General features: G+C 39.0%; 2 protein-coding genes across 6 annotated transcripts; both read right to left on the reverse strand.

The window, feature by feature from the left end:
- Positions 1-777: 777 nt before the first annotated feature.
- LOC133981003 (FH2 domain-containing protein 1-like) lies at positions 778-7,941 on the reverse strand. The gene is made up of 12 exons (XM_062419888.1): positions 7,615-7,941; positions 6,664-6,725; positions 5,928-6,030; positions 5,684-5,769; positions 5,497-5,597; positions 5,316-5,386; positions 5,118-5,225; positions 4,939-5,009; positions 4,727-4,844; positions 4,469-4,633; positions 3,502-4,390; positions 778-899 (listed from the first exon to the last, which is right to left on the reverse strand). Exons 1-12 carry the CDS (start codon positions 7,939-7,941, stop codon positions 778-780), a joined length of 2,223 nt encoding a protein of 740 aa, XP_062275872.1.
- Positions 7,942-10,568: 2,627 nt separating this feature from the next.
- LOC133980896 (arfaptin-2-like) lies at positions 10,569-16,726 on the reverse strand. 5 transcript variants are annotated; one of them, XM_062419757.1, is made up of 10 exons: positions 16,381-16,726; positions 15,987-16,095; positions 14,934-15,042; positions 14,425-14,487; positions 13,829-13,915; positions 13,580-13,683; positions 13,159-13,380; positions 12,915-13,072; positions 12,647-12,821; positions 10,569-12,029 (listed from the first exon to the last, which is right to left on the reverse strand). In XM_062419757.1, the coding sequence occupies exons 2-10, from the start codon at positions 16,083-16,085 to the stop codon at positions 11,874-11,876; spliced, it is 1,173 nt and encodes a 390-aa protein (XP_062275741.1). In that variant the 5' UTR covers positions 16,086-16,095; positions 16,381-16,726; the 3' UTR covers positions 10,569-11,873. The 5 variants fall into 5 exon arrangements, with proteins under 5 accessions (XP_062275741.1, XP_062275739.1, XP_062275740.1 ...); XM_062419755.1 differs by having other exon boundaries at positions 13,760-13,915; XM_062419756.1 differs by lacking the exon at positions 16,381-16,726 and adding an exon at positions 16,329-16,359 and having other exon boundaries at positions 13,760-13,915; positions 15,987-16,115.
- Positions 16,727-18,121: the final 1,395 nt, after the last annotated feature.

The raw sequence follows: 18,121 nt of genomic DNA on the forward strand, positions 1-18,121 counted from the left end.
GGGGTGTAAAAACAAAAGGAATACACCCATGAATTAAACAAATAAGGTAAAATCTGCAGTATTGTAATCCACAAATTCACTGCATGTTTCATGTCACTGCTTCTTCAAATGTTCTTCATGAGGCCTTAGTGTCATTACAATGTTACTGTAAACAGGGAAATAACTGATTACTATGTAGAGTCTATGATGACAGGGAAATGAGAGGGTGTGGGGGAAGACAGAGTAATGGGTGTGTGCAAAATGCCGGGGTGTCCTGCTTCTTATGGAGTGGTTGATACAGTTACTTGGGTGGATTCAGGTGGGGATGGGGGTTGGGCTGGGGCACTTGATGAGTCTGCCATAACATTGAATAATACAAGCTGTCTGCAGTAGGCATCTTTATTTTTTTTTAGATTTGGAGGTTTGTGGGAAATGTGGGGATTGGACAATATAATTCAATCCAAGGTTCACCCTTATTGTCATTATATAATACAGGATTGCACCCTTCATACCACACATACAGAAAAATACATAAACAGGTAAAATGTTTTGTATTACTATGTGCTAGTGTACTATGTGATTTGCTAGGGAAAAACTAATGAGAGGGAAGAAGACAGAAAGGGATGAATGGAAATGTGGCTCTTTATTGTAACGTGGATGCGCTGTGTGAGGCTTGTGTGGTGGTGCAGGTGGTGGGGAGTTTGTTGGGGGTGGGGCTTTGGGTGAGGGGCAAACACAGTCATCTCTGGGTTTTACTCTGCAATGTGGAGTTGCCATGGAGACTGCTTCCACTGGAGTTTAGTCAAGATGGCTGCTGCAATCTGGCAGCAGCAGCAGCAGCAGCAGCAGCAGCAGCAGCCATGAGGAGGCCACACAATAGTGAGAGTTACTGAAGGTAACTGATGGACTGTCACTGATGACTGAAGAATACAAATTCATTAATCACATATTCATACATTATAACAAATAAAACATCATTACAATATGTCAAAGAATGTGTGATTTTTTTCATTTATTAAGCTATCCTTCTATTTATTGAAATATACTCTTCACGGCTTGCTGTATTAACTAATAACTGAATAACAGCCAGGGCATGCAGTTACTAGGAAATACATACATTACCTAGATAAAATAATACACACAGCATATATTATAGCATGTGTGTACAGATGAAAGATAAAAAGGTAGAAAAATATTCAGTCTAGTAAAAAGGTACAATCTCTTACATAGAAATGCCATATTATTCTACTGATAAAACAGGTCCCACACTTAATAAAGTAAAACTCTCAGCAGATATAATTATATAATTATGTTGCAGCCTTTCATCATATTGATGATTGCATTTTAATGATTGTATATGCTGTGTTTATAGGCCTTAGACAATTAATTTTGAGATGTCTGACTGATTTTATGCTTATGTTCAAACACAGATAAAAACCACATCTTGCATCCTAAGCTGAACTGAGAGGTGTTATGTGGCTTTGCGCTGCAATCGTGAATTTAGAAAAAGGGCATGAAAAAGCACTATATTTCTATTGAGTAGTTAAGAATTCATGTACCTCAACACAAACCCATCATGAGTGTATAGGCAAAGATGAGTCTAATAATGACTCCAAAATAGTATTTTAACTGTAAGACCTCTGGTTTAGGACCCTTAAATCTTAAAGAATGCAGTGTCATCACACAACACAAGCATGGTAGTATAGTTATGTGATTTATTTTCTAATTGTGAATATGTTATAGTACAATGTACTAGGACCTGGACACTTCTGCGATTCTCACTGAAACTCATGGTATTCATTTATTTTTTTCACTGCTCTAACTGATAAGAGATCAAATTACAAAGAAAAATCTTGACAACTCACCATTTGCTGACAATATTATTTCTTTATCTAGAATTGAATTGGCTATCCATTTTAAGCCTCATAATAATTTATCATGAAGAAATAAAAATATTACTCCAATGGTGTTTCTTAAAAACAACTAAAGCAAAGGTCACTCTCATTGGATTACATCATAGTTGCACTTCAGTCATACAGCAGGGCGTAGTCCTAAAAAGATCATTCTAATAACTCCTACCAACTACTCAGCCCTGCTTGTTTGAATTTATATTCTTAATTTCTATTTATTGGACCAAACTGTGGTCTGACTGACACCCCAAGTCCACTCCTAGCTTGTAGAAACACTGGAGTTGTACAGTCTGGCATTTCTACCACGTACAATGTAGTAAAAAGGGAGGCTGGTACTTTCCATCATAATAGACCAGAAGGTGTTGGATCTCCAACAATATTTTCCTCTTCTGAAGTTAATTTAAGATCAGCACTCTTCACTTTGTCACTGGCTGTCCATAGTTCAGCTCTGCTCAGATACAGGCTGCCTTTGTAACACTGACCCATTTGAGCCCAAAACAATGGCTGAATTGAGTAAGACCCTGAAAGCATCCACAGCCATCTGCATTTTTGATGCACTTCTGTGACAACAGAGGAGGATAACAAAGAGGCAGAAAACAAAGATATTCATCACCATGGAACTGAAAAATAACAATATTGTATTTAAGCAGACAGTACATGCAGTCATATTTCAATGTATCAAAAATAAAATCAAAACAATATTTTAATACAGTTTGATTTTTCTATACTCACTTATACTCAACATTGTTTGTATTGTCTCAATACTATTTTTAGGCTAATGCATTTTAATCCAAACAAAAAGCACTCACTGTGGCACTCCAGTGTTAACCAAATGTTCCACTTGATGAGGACAATATCATATTGTCAAAGGAACATTATGATGCATGGGTAAAAATTAAGAAAACAATGGTTTACATTGAGAGTGCCTATCCTTCTTTTGTTGACTAGACAATATACACATGGCATGGACATAAGCATCACCCCTACTTTCTGAGCAACAGTTTACCACATTACTGTTATATACTGCCATCTAGTGGTACAACATACATAATGACCTTTCCTCACCAAAAACATTCCCAAACACATTCCTAGAACCTTCTCTGTCTCTTTATAACCTCCGAATCCACGTATACATAACTTACAAAACTTACACATACAATAACACTAAGTTTGCACGTTCATTTCCCTGACTTAAAAACTTTCAACAACTATACACCAGAACCACTGCCCTTATGGACCGTTTCCTTACTGTTCTGTTTGCTCATATCTCCAAGCCGTTTAAAAAAGCTAAAAAATAGTCCAGAGGTTTCAGTCTTAATCCATGCCATCTTAGGGGGAGTATTTTCACTATTTATCTGCGGGCTGTTGTGGGTGCTTGTGGGCTCTGCTGATTTGCCCTCTTGGTTTTGTTCCCCAGGCCCTTCATCTGCTGCTGGAGTATGGGTTAGAGAAACATTTGGCTTGCTTTTTCTTTCTGCTGATGGAGGACTCTGGTTTGAGGCACCCAATTTGTCAGAGGGGTCAGTAAAATCAAATACTTGATTTGAGTTGTGACCAGCGCTCTCTACTTGCTGTATCCCTGTATTTCTTTCTGCAGGATTAGCAGTTCTACCTGAAGGCTGAACCCACAGATTGTCTTCATCTTCCTCCTCCCTTTTAGGGACCTTAGTAGGTAGAGTATGGCGGCGGCCAAGGTTACGTTTTGAGGGGGACTGTGGATTGAGCAAAAATTTAACCAAGTCCTCATTGGTTGGGTCTCCAGGATACCTCTGTGTCTCCTCATCGAAGGTGTACTGACGAGGTAAGGCACTATTTGCACCAGGAGATTTCTGATTTTCCAGCGAATGTTCTCCAGATGAGACACTGCCTGTTCTGCCTGAACTGACATTGTTCTGAAACTGCAAAACTTTCTTTGATGCTTCACGCAACTTTTGGGCCTCTGCCTCATTATTGTCCTGTATATCTTCCTCACCATCCTCAGTGGGGGCTGAGAAAGATTTGTCTGGGAAGGAAGTGCTGGGGATCTTACTGGCTGGGTTTGTAATACCAGCAGAGTCCTCTTTTCCAGGAGTTTTCATCTCCTTATGTGGGATGCCATCTTTTGCCTTATTGTCCTTGCTATTAGACTCTGTGTTGTTTTGTGAAGAGTTCCCTGTGAGTTCACCTGCTGAATTCCACTCTTTTCTGCTCATCTCCTTAATCCTAAAAAGGCCTCCTTTATTTTGATTACCAGTTGGTAGGTTTGCCTGAGAGGTAATTTCTGACAGGCTCCTATTGTTGGGACTGCCACTTGTTGGGCTTCCATAAGTGGATGAGGGCCGTCCTGATCTTCTCCTGGAGACACGATTGGTAAGGAAGTTCTGTAACATGGACTCTAATGCAATACCATCCATTTCTTTGTCTCTACTGGAGCATGTAGCTGTGGACCTGCGCTTGGCAGCATTATGCAATCTGTCTTTGTGTCTTCGCTTCAACTCTGCCATCTCTCGGGCCTTGTTTTCCTGCAGGAAATCTCACAGTTAATGGAAGAAGGAGATTTATTTTTACCTAATTGAAGGAAAACCAGTACATATTCTTACCTGCATTGCTCGCATAAACCTCTCACAGAAAGACTTGAAAATGGAGCAACACTCCTCCATTTTGAACTTGCTGGGATCTTCACAGAAATACTCTGCCACTGAGTCACTCACTGACTGCAGTTCCTTAAGATCTGCCTCTGTTTCTGCCACGCAGACCTCAGCCTCCTAAATAGAGCCCAATCAAAACAGAAGGACATGTAATTACCATTTATAACCACATAAACCTGGCTGAGTCACACCAACAAAAGGCTTCCATACCTTTAGAAAATCCTCCATCTGAGCTTTTAGGTCTTCCTGCTTCAATGTGTTTGCTTTGGCATCTTTCACTTTCTTTATCTGTCTTTGAAACTCTGCTTCAATGTCACATTTATTTATTCTAAAAGTATGAGGGAAAAAGATAGATTATGATGGTAAATCAAATAAAAACAAGGTTGAAATAAACTGAGTGCCTTAAAAATGAAAATGTTTACCTTGCTGCAGCTTCAATGTGTTTGAGTTGTTCTGGAAATCTAAGCAGGGCCATATCAGCTTTCTGAGCTTCCTGTGTAGAACATGACAGTTTGTATAACATTTTTACAAACATATCTTTAGAAACAGAAAAACTAACTAAATACATTGCAGTTAGATCAATGTAATTAAAGCTACTTGCCATCACAACATAATGCATGAGATTCATTCCGGGTTTGTTTGCTTTGGTATCAACTAACTTCAGCAGAGAAGCCATTCGGAAGCCAATTGCACTGCCAGCATAGCCACCCTGTGATCAAATGAATAGAATGAGAGTGAGCAACACACAAACACGGTGCAAAGTCATCCAAGGATCCACTATCGCGTATCATGTACTTACAGCATTCATGTAATTTCCAGTCTTTAGTACCAGCCGAATGACAGAATGAAGATGATCAGAATCCAACAGTTCTAAAAGAAGATACAAATGTGATGAATTCCCAGTCAAAATGAGTTTAAAACTTTAATTTAAGTCAAAATATGTTATGGGTATTATCTTGTTCAAATCAGCCAAAAAATACCCTTTGCAGCAGTTGTCAAAGTGCAAATGAATTCTTTCATTTCATCCATCAAGGGGAAAAATTCCTCTTTCAGGACCAAACTGCTGACACGCACTTCATAACTAACAGACACAAAGTTTGTATCATTAGTAAACCACCACTGACATTAAACATGTGCAATATATGCAATAACATTCAGATATCTCACCTGGGAATCTTGACCAGCATTAACATAAACAAATCTGCATCAGGGAGTGCGGATTGGTCACCTTTGAAACTCAGCAGCTGTTTCATCTGAATCCATTGAAAGAGCCAAAAAAAAGCCCACATATTTTAAAATCAGATTGTATTTTTTATGAGGTAAATTTAAAAGAAAAATGATTGTGATATTAACATAACACATAAGCATATTCTTTTTTTTTTTTTTTTTAATGAGCAGCTGTCACAAGTACCTCCCCGTCATCTGGCAGCATCTTGCACAGCTCCCTCAGTTTTCCGGAACCAAAACTGAGAGCATTTCCTGATTTCACTTCTTCAATCATGTCCGTTACAGGCCTGTGGATAGAGGTGGAGAGATAGGTAGTGTTCAGATCTTGATGTTTTTCTTTAGGGTTGGGACTTATTACTTTTTACATCTTAGGAAGGCTTGGGCTGCCCACACACACAAGCCTCTACCAGTTCAAATAGTTTTGTGAAAACAGGAACACTTTCAATCCACAGGAAAACATATGCTGTACAAGAAATGACAAGAAACGTGTTTGGAGCAGAGAAAACACGTTTTCACACGTTTGCACATGTTTGGAGAAAAATACAGTAGACAGAAGCCATTAATAGCTGAAAAAAATGATAGATCACTTTGTAGATATTCTATTTTGCTGTTGGATACATTTCCATGTACAAATGCTTTTGGCCATCAATTGCTTCCTGTTAGATCTGTTGCATATGCTAAATAGCCTGAAGCAATATATTTATTTCCTCTGCGGGCTACGTCAGGGAGTTAACCTGTTAGGGCTGTAGAGCAGTGTGGATTAGACGTGCCAGGACATGCTGGCTTTCAAATATCTATGAGTATGAGGCATCGTGTTCTGCACTAATCTGTCTGCTTCATCATCTGTTATTTTACAGTGCAACTTGTAAAGACAATTGAGCAAAAGCATTAATATCTTAAGAATACTACCACTGACTCACCGCTTGAACTGCTTAAGGAAAATTCCAATGTTCATGCTCTGCTTGGAGCTGAGGATGGAAACCTAAGAGTGGGAACAGAACAGAAACAGACCTGGATATAATCAGTTTGTCAGTTGCCAAGATAATCTCACTATTGGCTTGAGCAGTGACTTTTGTATTGCAGATACTTCAGCTTTGCAAATAGACAGCTGACTCCAAAGGTTAAGAATCCCAATTGTTTGAATTGAACACTCAGGAAAAATATATCATTTTGCATCAGTGATACATTTTCTAGTACATAGGTCAAAATAAAAGTTAAGTAACATATTTTAATCCACTTTTGAGACTTTTAGACATATGTTGACCTCGATTTATCTACAAAAGTAATTAAGCTGTCGGATAAAAACATATGAGACAAAAGTCTTTCTTTCTGGTTGTTTTGACTACTTAACTGAAGCTTGAATATGGAGAGCTACTATGTAGAATAATGCTGTATAAGAACATAATTATACCTTCCTTTAGCAAACATAAGACAAATAGTGAGACTCCACCCCTGTATTGTAAATCAAAACACAAAGTCCCTGAAATATTACATCATAGTGTTTATAACTATCCTGGAAATGCCATGTTCAAATAAACCAATTACTTTGCTGCCCTTACAATGAGTTTGAAAATAATCTGTCACGTCTTGCAAAATTATGTCTAGTATAACAGCAATGTTTTAATACTTTAGGCTAATCCCTGTAAATTACATGGATTATTTAGTTATGGTATGTGCAGAATGACTGTAAACAGATCATTATTCATATTTTGGGTTTTATCTGAGGTAAACACTGTAAGAATAATTCCTGTTTATCTCAACTGCCTGCCCTGTAAAATATTTTTTTAAACTTATTACTACAAACTCTCGGGGTTAAAGTGTCACTCAGATTCAGCAAAGTGTGACACTACTCTCTGGCTGGTTGTACTTACCATTTCCCCTCCTGAGGCAGCAGTTGGCACGCCCCTAAAGCTTTGGCGTTTCAGGGCCTTAAGTTGTTGCTGGCCCTGCTTGTGGCTGAATAGTTCCTCCATGCGATCAGTGTCCAGCTCATATTCCCCATCAGGTTTATCTACTGTCCAGATGTTGTGCTTTCCTATCACGGTGTGTTTGGGAATGGTTTCCCAGTTGAAATTGCGCATCCTGGAGCGACGGTGCTCACCCTTGGCAATGAGGCCTGGGCCATTTAGGGCTGGAGGTGGTGGGGGTAAAGGTGGAGGTGGTGGTGGTGGTGGAGCGGGAGGACCTCCTGGTTGCATCTTTTGACAGGAACCTCTCAAAAGGCTTGGGATGCATTCATGGTTTCAGTAACACATAATGGCAGGATTAAAGTCTTACAATGAAATATAAGCGGATGTTTTTATGCGAATGCGGTGCAGCCGTTTTCCTGGTGTAACTAGTTCGAAATGTCATCAGAGTTAGGGTGATGTATTCAGACTGAAAGAAATAAAACAGGGTGGGGACGGAGTTACTACAAATGTCACCCACAGTGGATAAAACACAAAGGATAAAACTTTCTCTACAGTACCTCAAATTTAACCGTAATCTTCCTAAAGGGTTGTCAAAATGTCAGAAAATCATTATTAACCTATGATAGAATAACAACACATGAATCTAATATCTAATGTCAAATCTATCCTAACAGCCACAACTTGTTACAGGATTATCATAGTAGTTACAGGGACTTTGGGGAGATACTATAATTAAATAGTTACTGAATAGCCTATATTAAATTCATTGCAGTTGACTATTCATAGTCCAGTTATAGCCTACTAGTAGGCTATCTTATTATTTGACACAACATTAAGCCCTGCTGTATTCGAATGGAAAATGGCGTTTTAAGTACATTTGACTGACCTTAAGTACACTTCTAAAACCACCATTTGTTAATATAGGCTACTAACAGTAGGTCTATTGTCACTTATCAGGTAAAGATCAGGAAGTAAAAGGACAATTTACCTTTGTTTTTATTCAGCTGCTACACTTGTATCCTCATTTAATTCCTCATTTCAGTCTTATTCCTTTATCCTGAAACTTCCCATCACGAGTAGACACAACCAGGATAGCGTAAGAACTACAGTGTCGAAACTTTTACCTGCATGTTAAAGACACGCCCAGGCTAGTCATTTATGTCCATGACAGCCCACACCTTCCTGTCAGCAGGAACTCAGGGATTTAAGGGCTTGTTGGCTGGAGTTTGTGGCCTCGCTGTGTTTTCTGTCCTGCTGTCATGAACTGGTCATGTTAACAGTCCAGAGGATTTATAGACTGGTCCAGCGTGATTGACTGATAGAGAGAGAAAATGGATTTCTTTAAAGCCTTTGTAGTCGGTTACCACTTCAGCCTACAACAAACTACACGCTGTTAATCATTCTGGCTAGTCACAGCTCGTGTTTATAATTGCCTTGATTTCTTTTTCTTTTTTTTTAAAATCAGTTGTGTGGGCAAAAACAAATAAGCAAATCCGTGAATTAATGAATGAATGGGTGTGTGGTTAAAAACGTTAAACAATAGGTAACATTCTGCTATGGTTAAACATTAAGCTAACTTCGATTGGCTTTAGCTCAGCCTGACTTTTAGCTGCAGGGTAGTTATTTAACAGCAAGAACTTCAACTCTGTCCCAAAATGATAAGGAGGATAGCAATGCCCAAATACATTTGAATGCAACTCATTGGGTTATCTATGCAATGGCAAGTGAGGCAGAAGGACTCTAAATGCCCGATTAGTGCTCACTCATTTTGCTGAGTAACTTATTCAAATTTACTAATGTTTATATTTTGTAGATTTAAGAGTCAATTTCTTGCAAGTTCTAACAGCAGTGAAGAACTACAGTAGATGTTCCTTTAAAAAAACCAAAACAATTTGTAGTCTCATTTTTCATTTCGAAATAAAAATTAGGCCTACGTTAAATTGTACCTTTTATCTTGACTTTGTACCAGTCATGTACCTTGAAAGCATTATAACAGAATGTCTGCATACAGATATCCACAGAAGTCTAAAGGGATTGACTCTATGCAATCAATGATTTAAGACGGTCAGAAAAATATGTGACCACTCTGTGCTGTATATCATCTCAAGATAAGGACTCAGACACTTCAATAGTTTAACAATAGAGGAGATTAGATGTGTTTACAGGATCAATTCGGTGTTTTAATCTGATATACTGTATTTGATCTAAGAACATGTGTACGCTCTTCTCAGACAGGCTTATGTTTACTGTTAGAGAGAAGTGGATAAATGGCATCATCATAACACGTCTTTGGTTTTAGTGTTTCATCTGTTATGTTGGTATGTTTTACCTGCTGTGCACACCTACAAAAAGAAACATCTAACTTGTTTAAGCTACTTTGCTGCCCTGTGAACATACCACAAACCAGTCTAGCCTTATTGAAAAATGTTCCTTTAAGAGGAACTGAGACTTGTAGGGTGGCTAAAGGTGCATGTGGTTTCATGTTTCCCATTCCATGTGCTGCAATACACATAAATAGTGGTATACATATTATTTGCATACAATACCTGAAACTAAATCAGTGAGGTAAACTTGAGATACACAAGAGTTAAAAATAGTAAATGCATACAGTAGGTCAACCACCTCATCTTTTTCCAGTTGGCCACTTACTTTTAATATAAAGACTAACTGTATGGGAAAAACTGGAACAAAGTGCAATGTTTGCAATGTTCTCTGATGCTGTGAAAGGTCAATATGGTGTAAACACTGGTGGGAGTAAATGAAGCAATAAAGAAACACAAAAGCATGTTAACATATGCCTTAAAACCTGAATAAGACTTTTAAATAATGAAAGTACGCCTCAGTCAAATGAATGAATACTACATGGAAAACACGTTAGAGATATATCATTCTGTATTGTCATGTACATAATTAATTGTGCCATACATGTTACATACCAGCTGGGAGTTTTCTCTACATACTCTGTGAAAGCTTTCCATATCAAACTGACACATTCGTGTCAACGGCACAGTTAAGTGGAACAAAACATCCAGCAGACTTTATTGGAAATGCAGAACAAGACAAAGACAATCAGCTGACTAGGACTTAAAAGACAACTTACGTAACATACAGTGTTATGTTACAGATTGGTAAATAAATAACACAAAATAAGATACATGAATATGCATACATATTCATACATTCTGTCCTTGAAGAGATACTGGAACTTGTATCCTAAGCTAGTATTCCCATTCACTGTTTGTGTTGTAAAAAATTGAGACAACAAAAACAGAACTGCAGTGTCGCAAAGGTCCTTTTTTTATAGTTGTACAATGGCACCTCCCACTAAAATTGTCAACGCTTGGTTGTTGTGCATTTTGATTTTATTATGAGATCTGAAATGTTTGGATTTATCATTTGAGGTGTTACTGTTAAACATATTACATCTGATTATGAAGTGTGTTTGCATTTTTAATGTCTGTAAACTCTTGAGTTGTAACTGTGCTGGATTCATAAAGAACCCAAAATTTAGATGTTCAAACTAATTACTGATTGTATATTAAGTAAGAGAAAAGCACTATATTACAGTATATATTTTCCCTTCTATACATGTAAACTGACCATTGAGGCAGGTATTACACAAAGCAAGATTAGAAACATAGTGAGATAACTTTGAGAATAATGCTATATCCTGGTGACGCCGATTTAAACACGAATATTAAGTTTAAGAATCTGATTCAGTCATGCATACCCAAGAAACATACATACAATTTCAGGGGATATTTCATAACATTTCTGACATTATCCCGCTAATTTGCTAATCCACTTTGTGAAAATCCTCCCATATGATATTCCATGAAATATTAAAAATAATTCAACATAAATAAACAAGAAAACAATGCATGTGCAAAACTGCCAACTGATATTCCCACAATAGTAGACTATACTGTACATACATAAGAAGATATATACATGTAAATGATTGTTCTACCCAAAGAAAAATAAAGTAAGAAGAGGTCATTTTGTGACTTAACAAAAAACCCTAAATACAAATGAAACCCTTGTACCATCTATGTAAAACAAGTGATATTGAAAAACAATACAAACTTGATCTCTCATGTTTTTCCTTACTGTTCTGTACTGATCCTACAATATCTTCTTGTCCATCTAACAGCGATCTCAAGTTCTTCACTGACCAGTGTGTCATTGTACATCTTCACCAGCTGGACCCTGAGCGCTCCTTACTGCTCCTCCAGCCAGGATGGCTTGTCTGATCCTGGGGGCTTTAGCTTCACATTGAATTGTATAAGAGTTTGTTCCAGCTGTTGCTGGTTGCCAGCAAAATAAGCTGAAATAGCATTGTGGAAGAGGAGCAGCTGCTTGTGCATCACCTTCACCTAGAAGTAAAACGAAGAGGGAAAAGTCTGCCATTACAAACACAGTTTTCAAGTGTTTACAGGAACGCACAGCCACTGGTTGTTTATTAAGACAACATTTACTCACTGCTCAGATTAGATTCAAGAGGATCAGTCTATAAACAATTTTCACATTCCTCTGGAATGTATTCCCAAGTGTCAAGCAGGCTTTTAAGATATTTTAAGGCATGGAAAGTCTTACAGCCTACAACTTATGTTGATCATTATCTTTGTTTTACAGTAATTCTTGCAAAAATTGAACTAAATCTATAAAACAGGTATGAATTTACTTTGACAAAATTGACACATTGATTTTCTCTCACGCTTTCTGCAATAACTATGGTTAACACTCAATCTATTTAACAATACAGTGTAACCTATTCAATCAATCAGTGTGATGTGAGAAAGAGATGATTGATTGGAATGCACCAAACAGTGCTCCACCTATTCTTGATATGATCCCCCAACTTGTTTAGATTGTTTAGCCAAATACAATCTTAAATGGGGGGTTTTATGAATATTGAAGTCATTTAGGTAGTATGTGAAAGTCTGAGGAAAGTCTGAACACAGGAATGCAACTCTGACTACAACATACAAACCTTGTTTTCCTCTAGGAATTTGAGTTTGATGGTGACATCACTACGCAACCGTTCATATTTGTCTCTGTGGATTTGGTAATCATGCTGGGCCATATCCATGCGGACTATGGCAGCGGCATCCCTTGGGCCCAAACTCAGCTCTTCCAGATCAGAACGGTAGGCGTCAAACTCAAGTCTGCATGTAAAAACAGAAAGCAGCTGTCAGCCAAAGGCTTTCACATTCCAGGCAAACATTCAACGGAGTTTTTGTTTAAAGGACCTTTCTTACCTTGCATTTTCATAATGCTTAATGGTCATCAGCGTATCGTCCATTGTTTTGTTAACCAGGGTGTTGACACTGGCTACAAAAAAGTTGATGGCACCGAGCAGGGCCTCGCCATTCTTGCACAAAAGCTTTTGAGTTTCTGCATTATACCCAAACTCGTCCTGCAAAAAAACACATATGTTTTACATGCCTATTTAATTAAAGGGGGTGGGGGGTGGGGGTGTGTGTGGGGTGGACAACACTGTACCTGTAACTCTGGGGACTTCTGGCTGAGGTCAGTGAAGGTGTCTCCAAGAGCCTGTTGTGTCTGCACCATGCACTGAAAATGATTAATGAGCGCAGTTGCCAGACTAAGGATGTTTTCATACTTGCTCTTGGTATCTCTTAAGACGTCAATCTGAGCCTCCAGTTCAAGATCTACTGTCCGTGAACCTCGACCAAACCGCTCTGAAAACATCTGTTTGGTACACTGTGTTGGGTAGTAAATACAGACAAAGAAATTACATTAAACTCAACATGAAGAAGATCTCATGAAGTTACGGCACAGCAAAAACAGTTAGATGGTCACAGATGTTTTTTGACATAAGTGTAAGATAAGAAAAAAAAACCTATTCATCAATCTATCTTTATCAGCTTTTGAAAGACTAAAAAAAAGAAAAGTACAATACCTTATATGTGTTAATGCCCCATTTCTTTACACTATCCAACTTCTCCACTGCTACACCACGAGAAAGTTCTTCAGTTGAATTACAAGCGTTATGGTTTGAGGACCCTAAAAACGAAGAGAAAAAAAAGAAGCAGTTTACTTAACCACTCAAACGCATATTATCCTATCAAAGTTGACCAACCTGAGTTTGACAGAAATTGTATGGGTCTTATGACAGCGAGCATGGACATGGTGATGAGCCTGGTGATACCTGGATGCTGGTCTCTGTGTTGGGCAAGTCGACTTGCTGCAGATTGGCTTTTAGGCAAGTTAACACCCCTCGATTTCATGCGAATGTCTGAAATGAGCATGGTGATGAAAAGGAGTGAGGGTGAGAGGAAGACATGGCAGTGAAATATGTGTCAAAAAAGATTGGCAGTGAAATATGCAGCTGAACGACAAGAGTGTGAAGACTGAAAGGAAAATGTTAGGCTGCATGGTGGGGGAAACATAGTAAGTTGTGGTTTTGAAATAATCCATCATGCAGGCTTCTCATGCAGAATACTAAAAAAAGAAAGGTTAAAATGGACTTAATGGAATGAAAGGTAAGTAGCAAGCAATGACAAAACAGTCATCCAAAGTGCATTTCACAGTATGTAAGAAGAAGACATCCTCATCAGACATCAATACATTTCAAGGTACAGCCCTGTAACGTCAGGTTAGTGCATCCCTTATTTTAAAAGCTGCCGAAACATTTCTTGTAGCTGAAGCTGTGAGTTAAAGAGGTACAAGCAAGGTCGCATACAACTCCTTTTGTCAAGCAATACCAAAACCTAAAGAAAAAAGGTCTTCAGAATACACAGCCACCTGGTCCAGGCGCAGGGGCTCGTCTTCTGTCCAGATACTCAGGGTTGAGGCGAATTGCAGGCCCTATGGGATATGGATGTTTGTAGTATAAACCAGGAGCCTAGAGGTCAGCAGCTCTCTAGTGACACATTTCAATGCAAGGAAGATGAGCGCTCAGTATCGTTTCTTAAAGGGGCATTAAGTATCGACCTCTTTCAGTGACTGAAGGATTTCAACAACATAGACAGATCTCTGGCACAGCTCAGAGCAGCCTGCAAAACAGAAATTGGACCACAAAGTGGGCTGTTTGAAGCCAGGAATAAAGCCATAAAAAGCCAGGAACTTGCAATGTAATTGCAGGGCCAACTGTATTGATTGACAATCCTATGAACCTACAGTAACATCTCTTACTTAATACACCCTTTAAATTTGTGGTATCTTTGAAGCGTAAGCTGTGTCTGTCTGTGCTGTAAAAAATAAAAGCCAAAGCAAAACCTGTAGAGGATTGCAGTCACGGTTGCTAGCAGTACCTTTGATGGTGCTGGTTGGAATGATGCCCCCTGCAGGTCCTCCATAACCTCCTGAGACAATGCTGGTTTCATTCAGGTTGGGTCCAGACACCATCACCTGCTGCAAGTCCTGATAGATTTACAACAAAATACTGGCAATAAATATAGAATCTTTCACAGTTTACATCAACTGCATAGTTAAGCACAATCAATAATAATAATGTTATCATAGTATCTTTTTTGAGCCAATAAGCTACACCTGAGCGACTTTCAGTTCAATTTTTATAGAATTGGCTACATCTAGGGGCAGCTGTGGTTCAGGAGGTAGAGCGATCGTCCACCAATTGAAAGACTGGCAGTTCGATTCCCAGCTCCCAGTCCATATGTCGATGTGTACTTGAGCAGGACACTTAACCCCAAAATATCCTGTTGCTGTGCCAACTGTGTATGAATGACTAGTTTTCCTCTGATGAGCAGGTTGGCACCCTGCGTGGTAGCCCTTGCCATGAGTGTGTGTGAATGAGACGTAATGTAAAAGCGCTATATAAGTACAGTTCATTTACCATCTCAAAGTTAAAATATGAAATAATAAAGGTTTCAAGAGATGAAACAGGGTTATCTAAGTCAGCCTGCATGTGGTAACCATCCAAATCACTATCCCCACACAGACAGACATATGATTCATGTAAGTCCACCGATACTATAACTTTCAAGCCTGTCTAATGACCTTTTCTGTGGGTGCTCTGAATGCAGGTAGAGAAAAGGTTAGAAATGCACCACTGAATTTATGCAGGCTTTACTGGAATGAGTCATAAGATGATGATGCAAAGGCTCCTATGACTATCCCAATTAATGCCATAGTCACTCCCTCTTGAGCAAATAATGCAGCCATTCCCAGTTCCAGGTTATTATAATAGTGGTGTGTAGCTACTGTACACAAGCTGCAGGCCTGTGCATGGTTAGGTAACTGCTGGCCTACCCAGCCTTAGTCCTGGACTGTGCTGTCAAGTGAAAAGGCTCCTCAGAATTAAAAAAGGAGGATACTGTCACCGAGATGAGAGAAAAAAAACTGACCTGCTCCAAGCTGTCATCCTCTGCCAGTGCCCCTGTGTCTCCATTGCTGTTAATGGGGATCTCCATAGTAGCAGCCTTGCTCATAATACTGTCTGCCATAAGGAAATCTCTGCAAGAAAGCACCAGACACTGACACATAAGGATGGCATCACGTCAAATTGATGCTAGTATGCTTCAGCTTTCTAATCCACACTGACACACACACAGTGGAAAACACACACACACACACACACACACACACACACACACACACACACACACACACACACACACACACACACACACACACACACACACACACACACACACACACACACACACACACACACACAGCTTGCTTACATTGATGTTAAGGCTAGCTAGTGAGCTACTACTTGACATATAGCTTCCTCACCACTGAAGCAGCTTGATATCGCGGCTCAGGTCCAGTTTTTGCGAAAGGTGAAACAAGCCGTCGTTTTTTCACACAGACAGCAGTGTTAAAATGTAAAATAATGAGGACGGAAAGGCTTTAAATATTATAATCCAATGCTACATCCATGGTTGTTTATCCTTCACGTTCATCTGCTTGCTCCCCATGCAACTCATCCAGAAAATCCCTGCATCCAGCCAGCCAGCAGCTTTAGCAATATCACTTCCAAATTAAAGCTGTGTGCTATTTTTATCGCTTTGTGAGGCGCACAACTGGGCTTTAAAAGCAAAAGACCTTAATTTAAATGTGTTTTAAATGCAGCTGTGTGTGTGTTATTGGATTAACGACAGGCTGGAAGCGAGTACTGGGATTGCATGCTCATATTTTGAAGGATAATACTCGCAACCCCCCACCCCTCCCCCCTCCATCGTCCACGTCGTGCAGTGCTGACGTAGCTTTATCCCTAAATTGTAGCAGCGCCTTTTACCGCAAGATGTCACTGCCAGCTCATTATTATCAGAGCCGTATTATTACATATACAATCTGACACGTCACACATCCAGCTGTCCCCCATTAGTAACTTCATTAAAGATAATTAAGCATCTACAGGCAGGTGACAAATTAAATGAAGAGCCAGCACAGGTCTGAATACTTCACCCCTGTTATAATACTGTATAGTAAGGGGATCCGGTGGCTCTGACATGCTGTGGGGGATATTTTGCTGGAATGAGTAGCAGGGCCAGAGGTTTTTTATTGGATGGTTCACTTGTGCAGAATTTCATTTTACAGCATTGTATGACCACGGCAAACATTAGTGGTAGTAGTGATTTGTTTTGGTTCTATTTCCAAATAGAATGCACAATGAGATAAAATAAAAAAATAGGCATTACATTAAAGAGAAACACAACATTTATTTTTAATTAGCCTTACATTTCACTCAGCAACACTAAGTTTCACTCTTAATCATTATTGTTGTAAATTGACTCACATTCAGCCAGCAGTTGGTTGAAGTCATTTTTATAAAAAGTGACTTCAACAGATTTAAAAAATCTCCGCCCCTACTAAGGGTTACTGAAAATCAATGCAAAGTTGTTCTGAGTGATCCTATACGATGAAACATTTCTGGATAGGACTGTCCCCATCCATAGGGCACGAGGGGTCAATGAATGGTTTAAAGAGTGTGAAAATGATGTGAGTCATATGCTATATGGCCTTTGCAGTCACCACATCTCAACCCAACTGAGCACCTATGAGAGATTTCCGACCAGCGTGTTAGCATTCTCCACCATCATCATCAAAGTACCAAATGATAATATCTTCTGAAAGACTGGTGTTGAATCCTTCGAGTAGAGTTCAGATACTTGTAAAATCAATACCAAAGAGCATTGAAGCTGTTATGGCAGCATATGAAGTGTCAGCCCACTTCAGGATTGTGGAAAAAGTGTTTAACCCCTTAAATGTTGTGAGTGTGAATTATCCAAACAAGGATTGTTGCATCCTGTGTTTCTCGCTGATTGCTGTATCTCTTAAAAATCAAACTGTATAAATATAGTCGTTTGTTTTGAGATGTGAAAGGCCCTGTGATGGACCTCACCCTAGTAAACTGACTACATTTCCAATCATTTGCCTCATTTGTTTCAATCAGGGATGCAAGGGAAAGAGCACATGGCTTCCAAATAGAAGTCTCTCTGTAATTACTCCAGCTCTGAATAGAGAGCCAACT

This window comes from Scomber scombrus, chromosome 5 (assembly GCF_963691925.1).
Source record: "Scomber scombrus chromosome 5, fScoSco1.1, whole genome shotgun sequence".
NCBI lineage: Eukaryota > Metazoa > Chordata > Actinopteri > Scombriformes > Scombridae > Scomber > Scomber scombrus.

Coding starts and splice junctions, on each gene's coding strand:
- LOC133980896 (XM_062419755.1), bottom strand. CDS start 16,085: ATGGCAGACAGTATTATGAGCAAGGCTGCTACTATGGAGATCCCCATT. Junction 12,822..12,914: donor AAGCATTATGAAAATGCAAG/GTAAGAAAGGTC, acceptor TTTTACATGCAG/ACTTGAGTTTGACGCCTACC. Junction 12,030..12,646: donor AATTCCTAGAGGAAAACAAG/GTTTGTATGTTG, acceptor TTTTACTTCTAG/GTGAAGGTGATGCACAAGCA.
- LOC133981003 (XM_062419888.1), bottom strand. CDS start 7,941: ATGCAACCAGGAGGTCCTCCCGCTCCACCACCACCACCACCTCCACCT. Junction 5,598..5,683: donor ATGCTGGTCAAGATTCCCAG/GTGAGATATCTG, acceptor TGTGTCTGTTAG/TTATGAAGTGCGTGTCAGCA. Junction 5,387..5,496: donor TTTGACAACTGCTGCAAAGG/GTATTTTTTGGC, acceptor ATCTTCTTTTAG/AACTGTTGGATTCTGATCAT.